The 24,023-nt window shown below is 35.7% G+C and overlaps 1 protein-coding gene across 2 annotated transcripts in view; it reads right to left on the bottom strand.

The window, feature by feature from the left end:
- The window catches only part of NCAPG2 (non-SMC condensin II complex subunit G2), a 1,874,483-nt gene that overhangs the window by 1,258,183 nt on the left and 592,277 nt on the right, over positions 1-24,023 (bottom strand). For both annotated transcript variants that reach the window (XM_044062031.1, XM_044062030.1), the window contains exon 11: positions 20,632-20,757. In XM_044062031.1, the coding sequence (XP_043917966.1) occupies positions 20,632-20,757 (126 nt within the window). The remainder of the gene's footprint in view (positions 1-20,631; positions 20,758-24,023) is intronic.

The raw sequence follows: 24,023 nt of genomic DNA on the forward strand, positions 1-24,023 counted from the left end.
AAACTTAGAAAGTCCATCCCCAAAATTCCTGGACTGTAGCGGAGTCTGAGACAGTTTCCCCAGTGGGTACCCTCCAACAAAGTTTAGCCAGCTAAACTGAGAGAGTCAATACTACATGAAACTTATGAGGCTGCCCTCTTAACTTTGCAAGGTGGCTTTTTCCTATGGGATGGTACAGAAAATGCACAGGCCAGGGCTGAATCTGCACAGGGGTAAGGGCCTGTTTCCTTTTTCAGAGAACCTCAACCAGGATGTCTTCCCCAAAAGACTCTCACCCTGGAAAGGGTCATCCAGGATGGCCTGTCAACTCATCTTTTAAAGAGGACAGCTTGTGCCAAGGAATCCTTTGCAAGCCTGCAATTCAGCATGCTGCAGTATACATAGCATCACTGCAGTCTAAAATGCAGAGGGACAAATAGGCGGCAACATCAAAGTCACAATAACAGTCTTAATCAACTCCTACTTCACTCCCTCAACAAGAAGACAGAGAGATGAAAGGCTCTTCCATACCTAATCCACTAAGAAGAACTGGAATCTGGACTGGTAAGGCCAACAGCTCAGGTACCCAAGTTCCTAAAAAAAAAACACATATATATTTTCTACCATGTTCAATGTCTTAAGCACCTTATTATTTCTGGGATCTAGGCTGGACCACAGATAATGCAAGAGATGATTCTAAGACACAGACTTTCTCTCCACTCAGCTTTGGCATTGCAGAAGATATTCCACAATTAGGAGTTTTGAGAGAGGGGTGTACGGTAAGCTTTAGGGCTGCAAATAAATAGCATCTGAATAGAGCTCAGTAAGAGTAATAACCAAGAGCTCTCCTCTCCCCCTTCCAAAAACAATCATTCAAACATTTCTGATGAGAAGGTAAAGGGGACAAAATGGCAATCAAAAAAAAGATTTCATGCGCCCAAGGGTCTCTCCAAATTGTAGGTGAGTGGCAGGGATACTGCAGAGAAGATAGATCTAATTGTCCTTATACTTTTCAGAGATAACAGCCTTTAGGTCTTCTGACTGAAGCAGTGGACCTGGAAGAATCTCAGACTAAACTCCTGAACTGTCAGATACACACTTGGCCAGAACATGAAGAGTTAGGAGTACAACACCCAAGTGCTAGAGGTGATATAACACAGAGAGCGAGAGAAAGCACTCTCTCTTGGGAATGCATCTGTGAAAGGACAGGTAGTCTTTTTCCTAAAGGTGTGCTCCTCAACCACAATGTGGGTCTTACAACACCTCAAATAAATACCTATGTTACAAGGAGTAATGTAGGAGGCCACTGTTGACCCTGTTCCTTTTGGCAACTATTCTGTAATGGAACCTAAAGGATGACTCAAAAGACGTTCTCTGCCACAAGTGAAATCGGCAAACACCATCTAAAACACTCAAGTGAATGGTCCCTGAGTGCAGGCCTGTGTTGCAGGCAAACTCGGGCTGCAGGAACATAGGAAGGCTGTTGTGAAAGTCCAATAATGCATTACCCTAAGGTAGGTGCTAGGGGTGCACCTCTGCTGAGCTCATCTGCCAAAGAAGAGTAAAAAAACATTCAAGGTCAAGGAGATGGTGATACAAAACATTATCTTGGGGATGGAAGTAACTTCTAGGAGAATAAGACTGATATCAGTGTATATATCTATCTCAACTGTCCCAGTATCAGCTTGGGATCATGTTAAAGACCCTGTTGTCAAAGATGGACGGGCTGCTACGTTTTTTAGCACTCCCAGAGCTTCACTGGTGAGCATAACCCAGAGACAGACACAATGCAAGTGTGAATTCTGGTTCATTACCTGATAGCTGCACAAATTTTAACATCTTTATTAAACATGACATTAAAAAGTGACACGTACTATAACAGAAAATAGACCATACCAACATTTTATTTTCATGCAGTATACATTATAGGAATATTTTTCACTCCATTACATGGATTTTTAATTTCCTGCCCTCCTTTAAATTTTGCACCTTTTCCTGAACACTGTTCTGCTTTAGCTGTTCTCACAAATTCCATTAATTTGCATGTAATTTGCTCATTCCCTTTTCTAAAGATTAGCACTGCTTGTTCCTTTATTTCCTTTACAATATCCATTACGTCAGTTACAGCTGATTTACATTTTGAATTCCATTTTCGGGTAGCCAATAACATTTAGTAAGGTCTTACCATGTCTGGGCAATTCAAATCCCATATCCCAGCTAAAAATAATAATTTTCTTAGTCACAACCATTTTCTCTAACATTTCTGACAAATTACTGTGTGGAAATTTCAAAATTTGTCAACTTGGTGCATTCACAAAAAACGTGTTTCCAATTAGCCCTCTGTTTCCCATCACACCTCCATCACTTGCTGCCTGCCTGAGGAAAACTTCTCTGAAGTCAGAATGGGGTAAAAAAATAACTATCCAAACACTTCCAAGCAAAAATCCTAAATCTTGTGGAATGTTTTTTTCATATCTGTCAGTCAGACAGATGTCCTCCCATTGTTCTTTTGTATAATGCCTTTCCATTCTCTCTTCCCAATCTTTTCTAATTTTCACTAACTGATGCAATTTTGTACATGTCCTATTAATGCTCCCTTTTTTTTTCCAAATATAATTTTTATTAGAATTTTTCCATATTTCTTTAACTACAATGAAATATTACAACACAAGTTGAAGGTATACATATCAAATGATTACATACAATTGTAAATACATACTGCATAGGGAATAGCATGACAAAAGGGATAAATGTATTTGATATTTTACATAAGATTTGAGCATGCCTAACAAAGCTAAATATGTATTATATTGCATACACCTTGTCTAACATCATCATCTTTCGGCTGTTCCCGTTAGGGGTCGCCAAAGCGGATCATCTCTTTCCATTTCTTCCAATCCTCTGCATCTTGCTCTGTCACACCAACCGCCTGCATGTCCTCTCTCACCACGTCCATAAACCTTATCTTAGGCCTTCCTCTTTTCCTCTTACCTGGCAGCTCCATCCTTTGCATCTTTTTCCCCAATATACCCATCATCCCTCCTCAGCACATGTCCAAACCAACACAATCTCGTCTCTCTTGCTTTGTCTCCAAACTGTCCAACATGAGCTGACCCTCTAATATACTGATACCTAATCCTATCCATCCTAGTCACACTGAGTGCAAATCTTAACATCTTTAACTCTGCCACATCCAGCTCTGACTTGTGCCTTTTTGTCAATGCCACCATCTCCAATCCATGTAACATAGCTGGTTTCACTACCCTCTTCTAGACCTTCCATTTCACTCTTACTGGTACCAGTCTGTCACAAATCACTCCTGACACTTCTCCACCCATTCCACCCTGCCTGTACTCTCTTCTTCACCTCTCTTCCAAATTCACCATTACTCTGAACTGTTGATCCCAAGTACTTAAACTCGTCCACCTTTACCAACTCTACTCCCTGCATCTTCACCATTCCTCTACCCTCCCTCTCATTTCCACACATATATTCTGTCTTAGCCCTGCTGACCTTCATTCCTCTGCTCTCTAGAGCATATCTCCACCTCTCCAGGGTCTCCTCTACCTGATTCCTACTCTCACTACAGATCACAATGTCACCTGCAAACATCATAGTCCACGGGGCCTCCTGTCTGATCTCATCTGTCAACCTGTCCATCACCACTGCAAATAAGAAAGGACTCAGAGCTGATCCTTGATGTAATCCCACCTCCACCTTAAACGGATCTGTCACTCCCACTGCAGTCCTCACCACTATCACACTACCTTCGTACATATCCTGTAACACTCTTACATACTTCTCTGCCACTCCTGACTTCCTCATATAATACCACAAAACTCTTCTCTAGGCACCCTGCTTATGCTTTCTCCAAGTCTACAAAGACACAATGCAACTCCTTCTGACCTTCTCTGTATTTCTCCAATAACACACTCAGAGCAAACATTGCATCTGTAGTGCTCTTTCCTGGCATGAAACCATACTGCTGATCACTAATCATCAACTCCCTCCCTTCTTAACCTAGCTTCTACTACTCTTTCCCATAACTTCAAGCTGTGACTGATCAGTTTTATCCCTCTGTAGTTACTGCAGCTCTGCACATCACCCTTATTCTTAAAGATAGGTACCAAAACAATTTCCCCACTCCTCAGGCATCCTCTGACTTTCCAAAATTTCATTAAACAATTTAGTTAAAAATTCCACTGCCATTTCTCCTAAGCACCTCCATGCTTCCATTGGTATGTCATCTGGGCCAACAGCCTTTCCATTCTTCATCGTCTTCATAGCTGTCCTTACTTCCTCCTTGCTAATCTGTTTCACTTCCTGATTCACTATCCCCACATCATCCAACCTTCTCTCTCTCTCTCTCATTCTCTTCATTCATCAGCCTCTCAAAATACTCTTTCCATCTACTCAACACACTCTCCTCTCTTGTGAGTACCTCTTTCCCTCACTATCCTTTATCACCCTTACTTGCTGCACATCTTTACCAGCTCTGTCCCTCTGTCTAGCCAATCGGTACAGGTCCTTTTCTCCCTCTTTAGTATCCAATCTCTCATACAACTCTCCATACGCCTTATCCTTAGCTTTCGCCACCTCTCTCTTTGCCATGCGCCTCATCTCCTTATACTCATGTCTACTTTCTTCATCTCTTTGACAATCCCACTTCTTCTTCGCCAGCCTCTTCCTCTGTATACTCTCCTGTACTTCCTCATTCCACCACCAGGTCTCCTTGTCCTCCTTCCTCTGTCCAGATGTCACACCAAGCACCTTTCTAGCAGTCTCCCTTACTAGTTCTGCTGTAGTTACCCAGCTATTCGGTAACTCCCCACTGCCTCCCAGTGCCTGTCTTAACTCTTCCATAAACTCCACTTCACAATCACCCTCTTTTAACTTCCACCATTTAATCCTTGGCACTGCTTTCACACTCCTCCTCCTCTTCTTGATCACCAACGTCATCCTACAGACCACCATTCTATGCTGCTTAACTACACTTTCCCCTGCCACCACTTTACAGTCTCCATTCTCCTTCAGACTGGCTCTCCTACATAGGATATAATCCACCTGTGTGCATCTTCCTCCACTCTTGTAAGTCACCCTATGCTCCTCCCTCTTCTTAAAATACATATTCACCACAGCCATGTCCATCCTTTTCGCAAAATCCACAATCACCTGACCTTCTGCATTCCTCTCCTTAATACCATACCTACCCATCACTTCCTCATCCCCTCTGTTCACTTCACCAACATGCCGATTAAAGTCCGCTCCAATCACTAGTCTCTCACCCTTGGGTACACTCACCACAACTTCATCCAACTCACTCCAAAATTTCTCTTTCTCATCCATCGCATACCCAACTTGTGGAGCATATGCACTAACAACATTCATCATTACACCATCAGTTTCAAGCTTCATAAACATCACTCTGTCAGACACTCTCTTCACGTCTAAAACACTCTTAGCATATTGTTCCTTTAGTATAACCTCTACCCCATTTCTCCTGCCATCCACACCATGATAGAACAATTTGAACCCGGTTCCTAAACACCTGGCCTTACCTTCCCTTCCATCTGGTCCTCTTGCACGCACAATATATCAACCTTCCTTCTCTCCATCATATCAGCTAGCTCTCTTCCTATACCAGTCATACTGCCAACATTCAAAGTTCCTACCTTCACTGCTACACTCCTAACCTTCCTCCTCTCTTCCTGCCTTCGGGCATGCCTTCGCCCTCCTCTTCTCCTTCGGCCAACAGTAGCCCAATTTCTGCCAGCACCCTGTTGGCTAACAGTACTGGTGGTGGTCATTGTTAACCCGGGCCTCGACCGATCCTGTATGTAATTATGAAAAGTTTTTGGCAGAGGCTTTACGCCGGATACCCTTCCTAACGCAACCCTAACAACTGGTCATTAAATTTGATAGTATAACGTTGAACATTGTTATTTTCTCAGGAAAAGAAATAAAACCATGTATTTGAGCCTAACGGTCAATTATTTACAATATTTACACTGGGTTGTCACTTATTTCAAGTACTCGTAGGAAGTTCAAAAGTTGGCAATTTTTCATGCAGTAGTGGTATATACATATGCCAATGAACCGGAAAGCACTTGGTAACCAAAGCGTATAGCACAATCATCATGTAGTAAGAGTTGAATGTAGGTTTCATGCTAAATTAATGAAGAAAGTTATTACTTAATGGGGAAATTAAGAAAGAAAAAAAAGGTGCTCTAACTAACAGTGTCAATCTAGCTAAGGACCTCTACAAGTCTTTTTCAGTATTTCTGGAAATATGTTAATTTCTTATGACTTACTGTTCTTATTTTCTTTGCTAAAACATATTTGATAGCTAAAGATTTAAACTCTGCCCAAGACGTTTTGGATCTATCTAACCAGTTTAGGGCTACATACGATTTCATTGTTGCACACAATGTTACAATAATGTGTTTAGACTCAAATGTATAAGAGTAGGGAAAAATGTTTAAAATTGCCATTTCCCATGAGAGGGTGGAGTTCATATATCCTGATTTCTTCAATTTTGCCCTTAAAGAGCACCATAATTTGTAGATGTTTTTACAAGACCAAAATATGTGGAGAGTGTCTGCTACTGAATTTGAACATGTAGGGCAGAAAGGTGATATATTGGGATTTATTTTGCTCAGAAAAAATGGTGTGTTGTAAGCATTGTTATTAATCATAATTTCAGTGTAACTTAATTTTTTTAAAGGGAGTTAATTTTGTAGTTATATCAATTGCCACTAATTTTTGTTCATTGGTTAATTTTATTATTTTGACTCATCCAGTAACTGGAATATAGAATATCATTGTGGTATTTAATTTGAGTGATTAGTCTACAAGTGTTAGATAGCATTTTAGATTTCAATATAAGAAGGGATGTGATTTATTGAAACAGTTGGAGGTCTTGCGGAACTACATTAATTTTTGCTGTCATCAGAGTTAAAAGGTATAAAATTTGTTTGATAATTATGCAGTATTTTTTATTTGCTGCTAGAGAGTCTATGGCAGAAATCAGTGGTAAATCCTTGATTTGATAGAAATCCCAGACTGTACATTCCTTTATGATAGGATAATTATCTAAATGTAGCATATTATTGTTGAGTCTGATATTAGGGTTCAGGTGTATTGGTTGAACCATAGTTAATACGTTCTTTAGATTTAAGGAAGTTAAAAGTTTTTGAAAACATGCTGTATTGTTCATTAAGGTTGGATGAATTTTTAGGTCTTTCAGATTTTTGCCGTTAAGGAAAAGTATAGCCTTTGGATTTACATTTGAGGATTTGAGATGTTGGTAATACATTTTTATCCAAAGAGAGTGCCATGATGAATCAGAGATTTCATACTTACAAACAGCAAAAAGGAGACAAGTATAAAAAACAGTACTTCACCAAAAAAATATATATACTTGTGGAGGAAATAAGGCAACCTCTATTCTTCTTATTTAAAAATACTTTAATAATCCATCACAGGGGAATAGAACGCCATCCAGGAGCTCACAACCACAGCAAAGACAGCAACAAAAAGAGCATAAACGCCAATAGAGTCCACTGCGTTTTCGTTTTAGAAACTTCTTCCGATGAAACAGAATACATACTGAAGTTTCATGATGCTCTTAAATACTCTCTACATTAAAATTCAGCACATAATTCAATAATTAATTGACCAATTAACCAATTAAAAATGTCAATACCATATATGGATTTCCTGTATAAGGCTTAATTCACTCCTTCCTTTTAATAAAAACTTCCATAAATAGAAACTTAGAATGTTTAAAAATTTCATACTTAACTAGTCTTATAATACGACTGGCGTTAATAATAAGATAGTTATGTCTGAAAATCAGGAAGATTCAGACCACCTTTCTCTTTAGGTAAGGCTAATTTTGTGCAACTAATCCTAGTATTCTTAGGGTACCAGATGAATTTGCCTAATGTTGTTGTCATTTTACAAAATAAACCATTTGGAATGCTCTGGTTGATGGCAATAAAATGATAAAGTATTTTAGGGAGGATATTCATTTTTATGATTGCTGTCTTTGAGAGAAGAGAGAGGCTTAAGTTTTCCCATCTATCCAGATCTTCAGTAACCTTTGACCAAACTTTATTAAGATTTTTCTTTATTATTTCTTTATGAGGGTGAGTATAAGTAACACCCAGGTATTTGCGTGAATAATCTACTCTAATTTTTGTTTCTGGGAAGAATTCTTTGTGGCTTTTGAGGTTTAACAGCAATATTTTTGATTTGTTTCGGTTTATGGCAAAGTCTGAGATTTCAGAAAACTTGTCAATAGAACTTAAGATCTTTTCTAAATCTGTGGAGGGAAATTCAAAGTAAATGTTAAGATATTCTGCAAACGCAGTGTATTTAACTTGGATTTTGGAAATGTAGATAGTGTGACTGAATGTTTTCTGGATTAATTTCAAAAGGAGGGCCTCTAAATAGAGGTTACAAAGATGAGGAGAAAGTGGACATTCCTGTCTTGTTCCATTGACTACTGGGATGGGATTTGATTTCATTTCATTCATGTATAGTGTAGTAGTAGCTTTATCATATAGCATCCTGACCATATCTGTAAATTCTTCAGGGAGGGCAAATGATTTCAAAACCTTATAGAGGAAGTTTACGTTTACTCTATCGAAGGCCTTTTGTGCATCCACAGAAAGCGCATATTTGGGAGATTTATCCTTTACTGTCATGTTTATTATTGCTTCTGCTGTTAATGTGTTGTCCCAAACTTGTCTATTACTCATGAATCCTAACTGCTCATGCGATACTATATAAGGGAGTATTTTATTTAGTATGTGCGCCAGTACTGTTGATAGAATTTTTATATCCAAGTTAATTAGAGTGATTGAGTGGTAGTCATTAGGGTTATGGTCATATACATTGGGTTTAAGGTTTAAGAATTGTCTTAGAATTGTTTATATATAAGTCAGTGAAGCCAAATTTTATTATATAATTATAAACCTTAAGTAAAAGTGGAGCTAATTGTTTCTTGAAGAATTTATAGAATTCAGCTGAGTATCCATCAGGTCCTGGGGATTTCCCCGGTTTTAGTTTGTTGATGGCTAGAAGTATTTCTTCAATAGTTATTGTTGCCTTGAGAAGATTTATCTGAGTTTCATTTACTAGTGGGAATTGTAATTCATTAAGGAAATTATCAGATACTGTCTCATTGGTGAGGTTTTGAGGGCCATAGACTTCTTTGTAAATTTCTTCAAAAACTTGAAGGATTTCCTTATTCGATATGAAGGTCTTATTGTTGGGGGGAAGGTTTAATGTTGATTATTCTGACAAGAATTTTAGAAGGGGCTTGGGCCCATTCAGCATATCTGCTTATGAGCCTGAGTTCATTGAGGGAGGATTGGTTTATTTGGATTTCTTGAAGTTGTTTTTGCAGTGAAAGCATCTGCTTTTCTAATTCTGTAGTATGTTTTGTTTGCAGTTCTATCTCTGTGCTTTTTAATTTGAGTTCTAAAGTGGCAAGTTGGGATTTAGCTTGTTTCTTGAGAAGAGACGCTTTTTGTATTATCATTCCCCCTAATTATTACCTTAGCCGTGGCCCATTATATATCATAGGGAATGCTTGATTTTTCTAAGTGGTTGCTAGTTTAGTCAAAAAGTTCCTGAATTTCTTGGAATAGTTCCCTGTTTTTAAGAAGGTTTGGATTTAAGATCCAATTTGATGCAAATTGGTCAGTTATGTTTGACTTGGTTTCTTTCATTTTCAGATTAGTTTTGGTGTGGTTAGAAAACATTCTAGTATCATTATAGTAATCTATTGCATATTTTGAGAAACTTGTTGAAATTAAGAAAAAAGTTTATCCTAGACCATGATTTGTGAGATGCTGAGAAAAATGTAAACATACTGATTCCAGGATTATTTCTATACATTTCAAAGGGATTATATATACTAAAATCATCCATTAATTCAGTTATGAGCTTTGTTAGGTCAGGGGATTGTTTGTTTTCCTTGTTTGTTCTATCAAGTTCAGGCCTGGTAGTCATATTCCAATCTCCGCCTAATACATAGAGGTGATTTGGGTGTTTTTCTAAGATTGTATAAATTTCATATATGAAAGCAACTTGTGACATACATGGACCGTAAACATTTAGTATTAAATGTTTTTACTAATGAATGGGAGGGAGCATATTAGGCAACACTACCTACCATTAGGATCGAAGTCACTTTACATAATGGTACCTTTGAAAGATTTTTTGACAATTATTGCTACCCCTTTAGAGACGGTGTCAATTCCTGCAGCTATTATTAGTTTTATCCATTTCTTTTTTATACCCTTCTCCCATTGAACTTTAGTCATATGGATCTCTTGGATTAGTGTTACCTCAGCAATTCATTTACAAATTAAATGTAAAATTAGATTCTTTTTTTTTTTTTTTTACTATTTTGCAAGCCTTTAACATTCCAGGATTCCAGTGATACCATTACATCATTACTCTAGTCTTTGACTAGTTGTTGACATATTGAATAAGGTGAAGATCAGACATTTTAGAAGATTGTACATGACGTTTATGGCAATATGATGTGTAAGTTCTTAAAGAATATTACATGTAGTAATAAGGCGAATATGTGGCAGCCCACCCCCTTCTGACCACCCCCCATGCATGCACACGACCTACTGCTATCTGAAAGAGGTGTTATAACCATATTTACAAAACTATTATACAAAATTCTACTGGTATTCTAAGATCCATCAGACACTTAGCACAGTAGTTAGACTTCATAACCTGCATTACTTTTGAGGATGAAACTTAAATTATAACTTTCCTTGATGATTAGAAAACATGATTTTTAGTTATAGTCACATAATGCTAGTTGGCGTTCCAACTTATATTCTCTAAGAGAAAAAATATTAGTTCTTTTAGCTTAGCTGAGATTTGTAGTTATATAAACTTTCCTTCATCTGTGGGATGAATGGTAGACTGTTTAAATTTCCCCAGTTAGTATGAATCTGAGAGGGCTAATGGGTTATAGTACATTCCTTCACTTATACTAAAATTATTAAAAATTTTAGAAATCTTACATCTCCATGAATACCTTGTATATGGAAGGGGAAGCATATAATCATGTAAGCCAGGAGCGTAACAAAATAGGTATAAAACATGTGAATGATTACATAATAACCAGTTATCCATAAAAATGGACTAGACACTCAAGATGTTTAAAGCAACTGCACATCACATCTGCATATCACTTTTAACAAGCTGTACATCAAATCAATATACACAAACCTTTTAAAGTGAGGAAATATCATATCAAATTAATATGCTATACTGTATAAATATCACTACCATCCAATAGTTTAACTTTCTGGCTATCTTGTTAGAGAGTTTAAGGTTTTGTTTAATAAAATTTTACAGTTTAAAACCTTTGTCATAAAGCTTTTTACAACCATTTTACTAAGTCGAGGTTCCATAATGAAAATCTTATCACACTGAAGCAAACACATTTGGCTGAACAGAGTAGTAGAGAATATCCTTCTATATAAACAAATGCGGTTGCACATAAAGCTAATATTTTCCATATTTTGGATTGTATAAATGTATCTAAAGCTGGTAATATTGAGTTTTGCAGTCATTACATAACTTTCTTGCATAATAGTCATAGATTATACTTCAATGCGACACCTTTTACATTGTAGTGACTTGCTGAAATACAGTTTAGGTGTGTATACCCTTGGAACCAAGTTTGGAGCAAGGTATTAACCATTTTTAATTGGTAGTGACAATTATGGCTATATGCAAGAGAAGCATAAGTGCGTTAGCAAAGTTCACTAGGTTTTTGAAGTTACTTTCAAAACAATTTCAATATTAACACTAGCTAGACTGCAAGAAAAAAGTGAAGAGCAGTACAGACTTGGAAACTTAATATATACTACTAAAAAATAATATTTTCCAACATACTCTATTAAAATGTAGTACAGATTGGTAGAGAATATATGTGGAGCATTATTCCCACAGACTCCTAAAGTATCAAGTTCACTGGAGCGGAGGTATTTTTACCCAAACACCTGCACACGGGAAAGCCTTCCTGGCGATGTGGGGCATGAATTCATATGTAAGATTATGGGGAAATGCCAGCCCTAACCTTCATGTAACCTCCCTATTGATGTTCAGCTGTTTTCGCATTGCAAGATTAATTTAATATTTGATTTTAAGTATTTTAATAATTTTGAATATATATGGAGGAAGCTATTAGTAATAAAATATATGTTATATGATAATTTATTATATAAAATATATTAATTGTGACATTTTATTATTTAATATTTAATATTTAATAATTTATAAATGTTAAGGGTTGGAGAGGTTGTGATTTCATGATTTATATAAAATGAATGATTTAAATAATTAGTTTTTTTTAAATTTTATATAATATAATGCATTAGTATTGCCTTTATTAGCATTTTATTATTGTTGTTTATGCATTCCTTGAATTGTATTTAAAAATTCTATTTACCATTTTTTGGCTACTGAGCATGCTCATTTTGAATTGAATTTTGGCGCAATTTTCTGTGAAGATTATAAAAGGAAGTGATGTAATGGATGCTTGTCTGAAGAAGTTTAAAATATTTAAACGAAAGCGCTCGCACTGAATTATATTCTTGTTCTTAGGTGTTTCTATTTGGCGTTTTAAGTTTGTTCGAAGTACGTTTTAGCTGTACAAGTTTTGTTCATTATTAAATGATATTTATCGTCTAGCTGGTGGCTTTTCATCTACATTTGTTTAATAGTTTGGTCGTTGCTTATCATGTCTACAGTTTGCTTAGACGAAGCAGCTGTGCAGCTAGATGACTCCATTGAAGGCACCGAAGGGTCGACTGGGAATTTAACAGCTTTGATTTAGAAATTAACGCAGCGCGTGGATATTTTGTATGAGAAACTAAATAAAAATGACGATGGTCGTATGGATAGGCGTGGAAAAGAAGCCACAATGCAACCTTCACAGACTAGGTTTGATTTTAACATCACCCCAGTTTGCTTTAATAACCAGATGAGCAGGAAAGAAGCCACAGGTTTGGATAATGGTGAAAAAGAGAAAGATGTTTCTGTTAATCAAGGAATGCAGTTGAGTAACTTTGGGCAAAGTAGTGAATTTTGTGTGCAAAAATCGTTTACGCACAGAGATGAACACAGAAAATCAGTTCCAATGCTAAATGAGTGGTTGGAATCATCATTTGTTTTTTCTGGACAACCTAAAGGAGGTAATAATGCTAATAATGATATTGATCATAAATTAAATGACTTTGATATTAAACTAATGAAATGCAGGAAATTGCAACTTGAAAGTGCATATCTGAAAGAGTGCATTAGACTTAATATTATCCCTAAAAGGTTGCACTTATGGCGGTACCCTATGGGATTGGTTCATAATTCACCTATGCATATAGAACTGTTGCAGTTATTTGATCGATGTGGCAAAGACCTTTTGAACATGCTGATTAAATATAACCAGATAGAAATCAATAATCTGATATCTGAACTTGACGAACTTGATAAAATAATTAGAGCAGATGTTTCCTTTGATACAGTTCAATATGACATAATTAGAATATATAATAGTATTGATCAAAACATTATTAAATTAAAGAATGCTAAAAGAGAAAAAATTGAAAGAGACATTATACAATATGCAAATGGGATAGCATATCCCAGACCTCCAGGTGGATTTAATAAGAAAGCCAAAACTTATTCCTTAAATCAAGCTTATAATCTGACCCTGCAAGAGAAGGCCAATATGAAGGAAATTTACATAATAATGTGGTATATGATGATGAATACCCTGAATTAAGACGCTCCGAAAGGCTTAAAAATAAAATTCCTTATGGTAATGAACAATCGGCGGGTTTTCAAGGTGCCAGGCCCAAAGACAAAAAATGGAGAACATAAGAATACATAATGGTTCGGATATTGATGAGAATGGACATGAAACGATGATGCAACAAATGTAATAAGAGCTTACATAAGTTACGATAAGTCATTGTGAACAAATCTGGTGGCTTTAAAGTATATCATTTTACTCAAACTGATTTTAATCAGGAAGTTGCGAATTTATTTTCAAAAGGATTTTCATTTGTTCCTTCTAATACATTTGATGTTACTTCAACTATTATTGATATGAAATTGTTTTTAAGAAAGATTAACTTTTCATTTATGTTTCAGGATTCAATGTATAATGCATCACATAAATTTAATATATCAAGTATATATAATCCCCTCTTGCACCCTAAACTTTTAATGTACGAAAAGATGTGTGAAAGTCAGTTAAGGAATTTAGATAGAATTAATAAAAAAACAGATTATTCCTCAAATTTAAGTAAAGATGAATTGGAAATTTTAAAATGTTTACAGAAAGGGAATATAAGAGTTATGAAACCAGATAAAGGGGGAGGGGCAGTGATCATGGAGGTAGACTTTTATAATAATAAAATGGAGTTGATCCTAAATACGGACACTTATGAAAAGGTATCCTTAAATGAGCTGAATAGTGCTTATAGAAAAATTTTTTTACAAATCAATGATATGTTTTTAGATAAATGAATAGATATTAATTTATTTAATTATCTTAATATTCTAACACCCAGGATTCCAGTGTTTTTCGGTAATCCGAAAATGCATAAAAATATAGAAGATCCCCCCCCCCATGCGGCCTCTGGTGGATGGGAGAGATTCTATTACGTCAGCATGTGCTAATTATGTCGATTATGAATTAAAAAAAGTTATGATGAAAGAAGAATATATTTGTAAGGATTCTTGGACATTCTTAGAGCACATGAATCAAATATTGTTTGATGCCAAAGATGTTTTGGTAACAATAGACGTATGCGATCTATATACAGTTATTCCCCATGATATTGGGCTTCAATGGATTAGTGAAGTTTTGTTTAAGTCTTCTGTTCATCAGGACTTAAATAACCTTATAATTGAATTAATTGAATTAGTATTACATAATTATTTAAAATTTAATAATCGGTATTATATCCAAAAGAAAGGGGTCGCCATGGGATCGTCATGTGGGGGAACTTATGCAAATTTAGTTATGATGGCCTGGGAACAGACATTTATATTTAATAGTAAATACAATAATTATATTAAATTGTATTATCGGTTTCAGGATGATATTTGTTTGGTCTGGAGTGAGAATATAGATATTTTAAATGAATTTTTAAATTATATCAATGAAACCACAAACTTTTTTAAATTTACATGGGATATTAATTTGGATAAAATTAATTATTTAGATATTAATTTGATGAAAGATTATGAAGCAAAAGAGTATATTTCCTTGATTTAAAGGAAAAAAACATATTCTAATGGCTTCCTTCATTATATTACTGCACACCCTGAGCACCAAAAAAGATCTGTAATTAAAGGTCAGTTAGTGAGAGCTGCGCGAATTATTACAAGATATTCAGATTTTTTAAATGAATGCGAATATTTAAGGAGAATGTTTATTAATAAGGAATATCCAGTGTGGTTAATAAACAAATTAATTTTAGAAGTTATTCAAAAAAGAGAAAATGGTCATTTTAAACCAATTTTGCAAGGTAAAAGTGAAGTTGGTACTGATGCTGCAAGTAATGTAGATTTAAGTAGGTTTGACGATAGACTACCATAAGTTTAGATACATCTAGTAAAAATAAGAATATTAGAATAGAAAAATTTTCAAAAGCTTTAGTTATCACTTTTTCACAAGATTATCAAATATTAAAAGAAGTTTTTTATAATAATTGGGAAATCGTATTTGGGGATACCCAATATGGAAATCATATAGGTCAGTCCCCAAAAATTGTTTCTAGGAAAGGGAAATGTTTTAAAGATTTATTAAAATCTAATAATAATATAGGAATGTCTAAAAAAGTGAAGAGTGGAAACTATAGATGTGGAGCATGTAAACGGTGCTTTAAAATTCAAGAAGGAGATAGCTTCACTATACGTGATAAGAAGTATTATATTAGAAAGAAGTTTAATTGTAAATCAAAAGCGGTTGTTTACCTTGCAAGTTGTCATTCTTGTTTCTCCTTTTACGTAGGAAAAACTGAAAGAATATTCACTCAGAGAATCTATGAGCATGAATATGCTATAACAAATAAAAAGTTAAATAACGCACTAGCAAAACATATAAATGAATGTAATAATCATATTTTAATTATATGGTCATAGATCAAGTGGAAATAGAAGAAAGAACCCAGTGGAATTTAATTTTAGAAGAAAGAGAACTTACCTGGCAAATTAAATTACAAGCTGATTGTATGCCAGGTTTAAATGAGAGAAGTTCTATAGGGCCAATTTTAAAATTAAAAGCATTGACTCGCAATAAAATTCAAGATTAATTTAATATTTGATTTTAAGTATTTTAATAATTTTGAATATATATGGAGGAAGCTATTAGTAATAAAATATATGTTATATGATAATTTATTATAGAAAATATATTAATTGTGACATTTTATTATTTAATATTTAATATTTAATAATTTATAAATGTTAAGGGTTGGAGAGGTTGTGATTTCATGATTTATATAAAATGAATGATTTAAATAATTAGTTTTTTTTTAAATTGTATATAATATAATGCATTCGTATTGTCTTTATTAGCATTTTATTATTGTTGTTTATGCATTCCTTGAATTGTATTTAAAAATTCTATTTCCCATTTTTTGTCTACTGAGCATGCTCAATTTGAATTGAATTTTGGCGCAATTTTCTGTGAAGATTATAAAAGGAAGTGATGTAATGGATGTTGTTTGTCTGTAGATGTTTAAAATATTAAAACGAAAGCGCTCACATTGAATTATATTCTTGTTCTTAGGTGTTTCTATTTGGCGTTTTAAGTTTGTTCAAAGTACGTTTTAGCTGTACAAGTTTTGTTCGTTATTAAATGATATTTATCGTCTAGCTGGAAGCTTTTCGTCTACATTTGTTTAATAGTTTGGTCGTTGCTTATCATATCAAATTAATATGCTATACTGTATAAATATCATTACCATCCAATAGTTTAACTTTCTGGCTATCTTATTAGAGAGTTTAAGGTTTTGTTTAAAATTTTACAGTTTAAAACCTTTGTCATAAAGCTTTTTACAACCATTTTACTAAGTCGAGGTTCCATAATGAAAATCTTATCATACTGAAGCAAACACATTTGGCTGAACAGAGTAGTAGAGAATATCCTTCTATATAAACAAATGCGGTTGCACATAAAGCTAATATTTTCCATATTTTGGATTGTATAAATGTATCTAAAGCTGGTAATATTGAGTTTTGCAGTCATTACATAACTTTCTTGCATAATAGTCATAGATTATACTCCAATGTGACACCTTTTACATTGTAGTGACATGCTGAAATACAGTTTAGGTGTGTATACACCCTTGGAACCAAGTTTGGAGCAAGGTATTAACCATTTTTAATTGGTAGTGACAATTATGGCTATATGCAAGAGAAGCATAAGTGCGTTAGCAAAGTTCACTAGGTTTTTAAAGTTACTTTAGAAACAATTTCAATATTAACACTAGCTAGACTGCAAGAAAAAAGTGAAGAGCAGTACAGACTTAGAAACTTAATATATACTACTAAAAAAAGAATATTTTCCAACATACTCTATTAAAATGTAGTACAGATTGGTAGAGAATGTATGTGGAGCATTATTCCCACAGACTCCTAAAGTATCAAGTTCACTGGAGCGGAGGCCTGCACACGGGAAAGCCTTCCTGGCGATGTTGGGCATGAATTCATATGTAAGATTATGGGGAAATGCCAGCCCTAACCTTCATGTAACCTCCCTATTGATGTTCAGCTGTTTTCGCATTGCAAGCTATTTGAGATCTGACTAGCAAGGTACACACGATATTTTGAACAGCACAGAGTAATAGTAAGCACAATAATTCACAATAGCATATTACAGCAGTTTAAGTCAGCTTAACATATGCTTATAATTGCAGTCATGAAACCAAACCCAACATCGAGGGTTATGGGTATTGTCAATCATAAGTCAAGAAAATACACAATTTGCGAAATAAAACTACTATATAAAGAAACCGAGGGATGCTGGTATTAAGAGAAGCCCTAATTTGTAATGTTCATCTACCATCAATATTCATATTTGTTGGTTAACATCTATTATAACTAGTGGCCTCTCTAGTATTATTTAGTAATGATTTTTGTTAGTTTTGCATTTAGATATTTGTAAACTTATAAGAAACTTCTATAGTGCCAGCTAATACTAACATTGCTAAATAAATGCGCAAGTCAATCACCTTGGGATAGCTGGAGGTTCAATTTTTGAAGGAAGAGATACTCCATGGAATTCCGCATTATCGAAAATGTTCTTTTTTCCCCCCGTTTCCTCTAAATCTTTATTTAAAGGCAGTCCCATTATGTTCATTATGGCTTATCCGACTATTTCTGAGTAGGTGTTGGCATTCAGACAGCTGCTAAAAGCTTGAAGCCATTTGATTGCGATACGATCTACGTAGAAGCATTGTGACGTTGGGGCTCTTGTTGCAACTTCAAACTTTGCCCTCAGTAAACTTGAAGTTCCCGATTTTCTCCTGGAATTCTCTTGCAATGTCAGGGGTTGATTGTTGGCTGTTGGTTGCGTTTCCGCGGCCTAGAAATGGAATTCTAAGATGGCAGATTTTATTCCATTCAGAAAATAAGGTGAGAAGCTGGATATGAATGAATTATAGAGCACCGATTTTACTACGAAAGAGGTTTGGGCTTTATATATAGAGAGTACATTAATTTTTTGTAACTTTGGTTGTTTATGTAAGATTGGATGGCAACTCTCTAAAAGCTTTAGTAAAAGCAGATTTGGCTTAGTGTATGTTTTTGACTGAGTAATTAGTGCTATTATGGTGAAAACAGAGTCTCCCCGGGTATTTCATTTGGAATTTAATATTTGTGTTTATAAGGTAGTTGCAAAAGGGAGAGAGGACTTTCCCTGACTGATTGGGAGGGGCAGATCCTGAGCAATTGTGATTTTATTTCCTTTCCTTTCCTTTCCAGTTGATGGATTTCTTCTTTTCTGCTTGTAGAATAATGGTTTGAGCGTGTGAGGCATTCAGGATTCTAGCGTACACTTGTCGAGCATCTATGGACTGGAGTCTTCCTTAACGCCCTGTGGATTCTCTCTATTGTTATTGTATGGGACAACTCCTTATTTTCCACTATCATATCAATAATTTCTTTTGCAATATTGGAGAGCTGTGTGTTTTCATATTTTTCTGGAATGCCTCTGATTTATATATTGTTGCATTGCGCTCCCGCTTCAAGGTCTATTATTTTCTGTTGTAAGTCCTTGACAGTAGTGTATTTTAGAGAGACAGCACTTTGCAACTCCTGGAATTTTATTTCATTATTCTTGCTTCATTTTGTTCCATCCTTGTCATGATTTGATCCAAGCTATTTCCGAATGATGTTAGCTTTGTGGAGAAGGTTTGGATTTCAGAATGAAGGGGAGGTAAAGCTGCTTTGAACTCCTGCATAGTGAAAGGTTGATCATTTTTGTTTTTTTTTTTTAATTTGTTTAGGAGTTTCAGATTGTGTTCTGTTTTTCTGCCTCTTTGTAGAAATCTCCTTTTCTGGAGAGTTGAAAAGTGATAGTCTTGTTTTAGTGGATTGTGATTCCATTTGTTCCATTTTGGTAAGTACTTCTGCTTGCTTGTATAGGCTGATATTACAAGGCTGGCAGGCCCAAGCACATTATTCGGAGTCATCACTGCACCACTGCTGTAAAATAGGATTGTTCTGGCTCAATCTTGCTACGAATCCAAAAAAAAATGACAACATGCAAGTTAAAATGTAGTTTTCTTTTCATTATAATTATTTTCTTTTATGATTTGACGTAGTAGTAACACTTGATTAGATTGGAAATTTTCTTTGAGAGCAGGCTGAAGTATGTGCTTCCTTATCTAGGGGCCATCTTTGAATCCTGATCCCTTTTTAACAGCAACTTCTTAGGTTAATAATGCAGGAAGACCAGCATTAAGATTGTAATACAAGCTACGCAAAAAAAAAATATATATATATATATATATATATATATATATATATATATATATATATTGATCAGACAAATGTAGTAGGAATAAACATCTGATCATGTATCCACAAAGAGTCTCCTCCTGATATCAATATCTCAGTGTTTACCTTATTCCAGTAGCTCTCTCTCCGCAAAAAATATACTCACTAGAATACCATTTACAAGTATGGCTGCACACTCCTCTATGACTCCAACTTTCTTGCATAACATACCAGTCTACAACTCTGGATGAAAAGTAGCTGTTCAATTACCACCAAAATGCAAGACATCTGAAATCAAACCACTGTTACATCGTTTTTGATGTTACAGGGCATTCTAAAAAAATGCAACCTACTGACAAAACATTTTTTTTTTTTTTTTTTTTTTTTTTTTTTTAAGTTGGCACTTTTTTGTGAAAGCACATAGATAATATATCCAGAGTTGTTGAAATGCATTTTAAGGTACACCATGGATTGTTATTTAATAGACAAACATTATGCTTACATTCTCAGGCCTAAAAAGATCATACCAGATTATTATATTATAAAATCACACAATAAAAATACATGAAACATGTTCTTTTTCATACTTACAAAAAGTTCTTCAAATTGCCTTTGAATTTCATTATCCATTTCTTCAGTATCAAGACTGGGATCACGCAGAGGAAATGCTTCCACAAAAAGTAAGGCAGCATTGGCACGAACATCTGAATTTCTAGCCTACAAACAACATTAAATACATTTGTTAGAACTGCTTATGTGTAAAGAAAGAGACATACAAATTTCGCTGGTACATACATGTTTTCAAGCCATAAAAGATAAATTACAGCGCACTGAGACAAAACCTTTACAACAGCAGCAAAGAAGGGTGTAGCATAAATGAAATATGAAAATATTTCTTTCCATCTTACCCCACAATCTTCTCTATTAAGTTCTACTTCAAAAAATTAGAAACAAAACAGCTAAGAAGTACAGCTGTGGTCAAGTATACTTGCCACAACAGGGCATTCTTAAGTCACTAACATTAAATCATAAAATATTTCCATTATCCCTGCTTCTAACTCTGCCAGGAAACTGTAAAATCAATTGCTTTTTATCTTCCCTGCACTAAACAATGAAGGTTTATGCCAATGTGCAATGGCATAGATATGCATGGGGATTCTTCATACGTGCAGAGATGGTGTATGCTCTCTCCAGCTTTTCCAAGCCCTAATTTCCTGAAAGATAATGATATGGTAGACACATATTTTTTTTTCGCCATCTCAAATAATAAATACCTTTCTGACAAACTCAGCACATGCTAAGTGTAGAAAACAGCCAGTGCAACAAAATGAATTTAGTGAAGTAAAGGAGGAGAGTATTTGGGGACCTAAAGCAATGCATTTAATAAAGGACAAAACAAGAAGTGAAACTTAAAAAAAAAAGTGAAGCCAAAATACATTTAAAAAGGAATATTTATGTCATGGGAATGGGATAAAGCTTTCAGTCACCGTGTATGCCCGGGCTGGTCCTCAAATTTAAGATAAATATTTCACAGTGAATATACAGAAATACCATCCAAAGGGTAGTATTCCAATGTAACTGTGTGAAAGGTGCTTACTTCAACACAGGGGGCCAGGTCCTTCCTGCAGACTGCCTTGGCTGTGGCAGGCACCAGTCCCAACCAGCTTCTCGTATCATCTGGCAGCAACTGGTGTGGAACAGGGTAATCTCACTGTTTAATTACAACAAAACATCAGGAAGGCCCAAGACGGGTGTTGATACGATGCGATTTCTGCCCAGTGCTCTGAATGTCAAAGTGAAGAAATTCAATGAAGCACTGGTAAACGGTAGGTATCTTATGGTAGGGAAATACCTTGTGACCTAACTGGTGACATGCATGAATGGATGAATAAGATACCCACTGTCCCTACCTGTTCTCTAGCAAAACCACAGCCAAAGGAACTGACTTGGCATAATCAGTGTGAAAAGACCACCCTGTTGAGCTTGACTCTAGTCTGGCATTACATGCAATCTAAAATTCAGAAACACGGTTTGATAAAAAAAAAGTGGTTCATATGCAAAGCTTGTATTCCATCAGAAGGTTAGTGATTACAACATTTATTTTATTTGCACTATGTTGACTGGGTTAGTCCAACTAAGCCAAGCAAGCTTCTTTTCAGAGGAGATCTAAGGTGGTATGCATACTGACTTTGTGAAATTTGGCCAGGGCAGTGAGTAACTTCCCCTACTCTTTTCAATAGCTGCCATGAGATATTTTACATCCACCCAGACTACCACCAAGTCAGGCAGATAGGACCTTACCACCAAGTCAGGCAGATAGGACCTTGGTTAAACATGTCATTCAAAGCACTGACACCTCTAAAGGACCACGTCTCATGTAATTTTCTTTATGTAAAACCTTAAAAAGACAATCTCCTTATAAAACAGGTGAAGGAAGGTGGTTATTCACTGTTACAGTGATTACACCCTGAAGATTTCCAAATCTTCAAGAGAAAAGTCACTACAATCACCCAGATAGCGCCCAAAGCAAAGACCTAGTGTTATATCAAAATATCAACAGGTCCTAGAGTCAAAAATAAATTCATTACACAGCACCAAAAGCATAGTTAGATCAACCACTGCCCTGTGCCGGTATCAAACGAACGACTGCCCTACCCTCTCAGATCTTCAAGTGAAGAGCAAGAAGAAAAATACTTTACAGTAATAAGCCAATGCCACTGACTTATTACTGTTAGAGCCAAGGACCCCCTCTTCCATTGAAGAACAAATAATAATAATATTAATACTAGTAATAACAATAATACAAATAATAACAATAATAATAATAATAATACAAATAAAATAAAAATACAATGGCATTACTTTTACTAGCACATCAACCAGGTGGCCAGACGCACAACATACCCCCCCCCCCCCCAGGCATTCAGGTCCTGTTTCTGTGCCCTGCCTCAGACCCTACTTTCCAACATTTTATTTCCAACATAAATAGATTATTTTCCACTGTAGCAAACTTATGGCTACAAATTTAGCAAATAGTTGGTACAGTTTATATTTTGCTTACTGAGAGCTAAAGCACTCAGGTTGCTGCGAGAGAGAGAGACTATTTTATTTTCATTTTTTTTACTTTTAAACTGTAGAAAACAGTTTGCTACAGCTTAGACCACACATGAGCACTACAGTGTTCAGCTTTGACCACAGATAAAATACCAGCTTTTAAAAGCAGATAATGCATTAAAGAGATCCAGACTGGATAACTGCACCAACTTTGTGCCCAGAAAAGTGGCCCCTCTCACCTCGCCCTACTATGCTACTGTACGGCACCTCCCTCACCATGGAACTAGCATCCCTCCACATATAAAACCGATCCAGGTAAAAATGCACCACAGACAGTTAAAAGCAGCTTGTCAATCTTAAATTTAACAGCAGAAAAGTACAGTTGTGTAAACCTACCATAAATGTAGATGTTAGAGTGTCTTCACTGTTGCAGTCATAACTGTAGGGTGTTCCTGCCGGCAGGCAGCCCGAAGTCGGCCAGAATCCCAAAGTCTGGGTCCGGCGTTGGCTGTACCAGCAAGTACCCTGACGTCAGAACGCAGAGGTATAAAGCTGACAGCTGACGCCATCTTCTCCAGCCTTTCTTGCCCCAGATGTCAGAAGTCCCCCAAAATAACCAAAAGGTGTCCAAAAAAGAAACACAAATACACCACAAAAGAAGAGGAAGATAGAAGAAGCAAAAAATAAGAGGGGATTGGAGGAAGGGAAACACCGACTGCAACAGTGAAGACACTCTAACATCTAGATTTATGGTAGGTGTACACAATTGTACTATGTTCTTCGTGTTTCACTGTTGCAGTCATAACTGTAGGGTGGAATCCCAAAGCTGTGATGAGGGAGGAGGTTATGCAGAAGAAGGAGCAGCCAGAAGACCCTGCAAGACAGCAGAGGCAAAACCTGCCCTAGACTTAGAATACAAAGGGAGATTA

This window comes from Protopterus annectens, chromosome 2.part1, assembly GCF_019279795.1.
Source record: "Protopterus annectens isolate FY-2018-M chromosome 2.part1, PAN1.0, whole genome shotgun sequence".
NCBI lineage: Eukaryota > Metazoa > Chordata > Ceratodontiformes > Protopteridae > Protopterus > Protopterus annectens.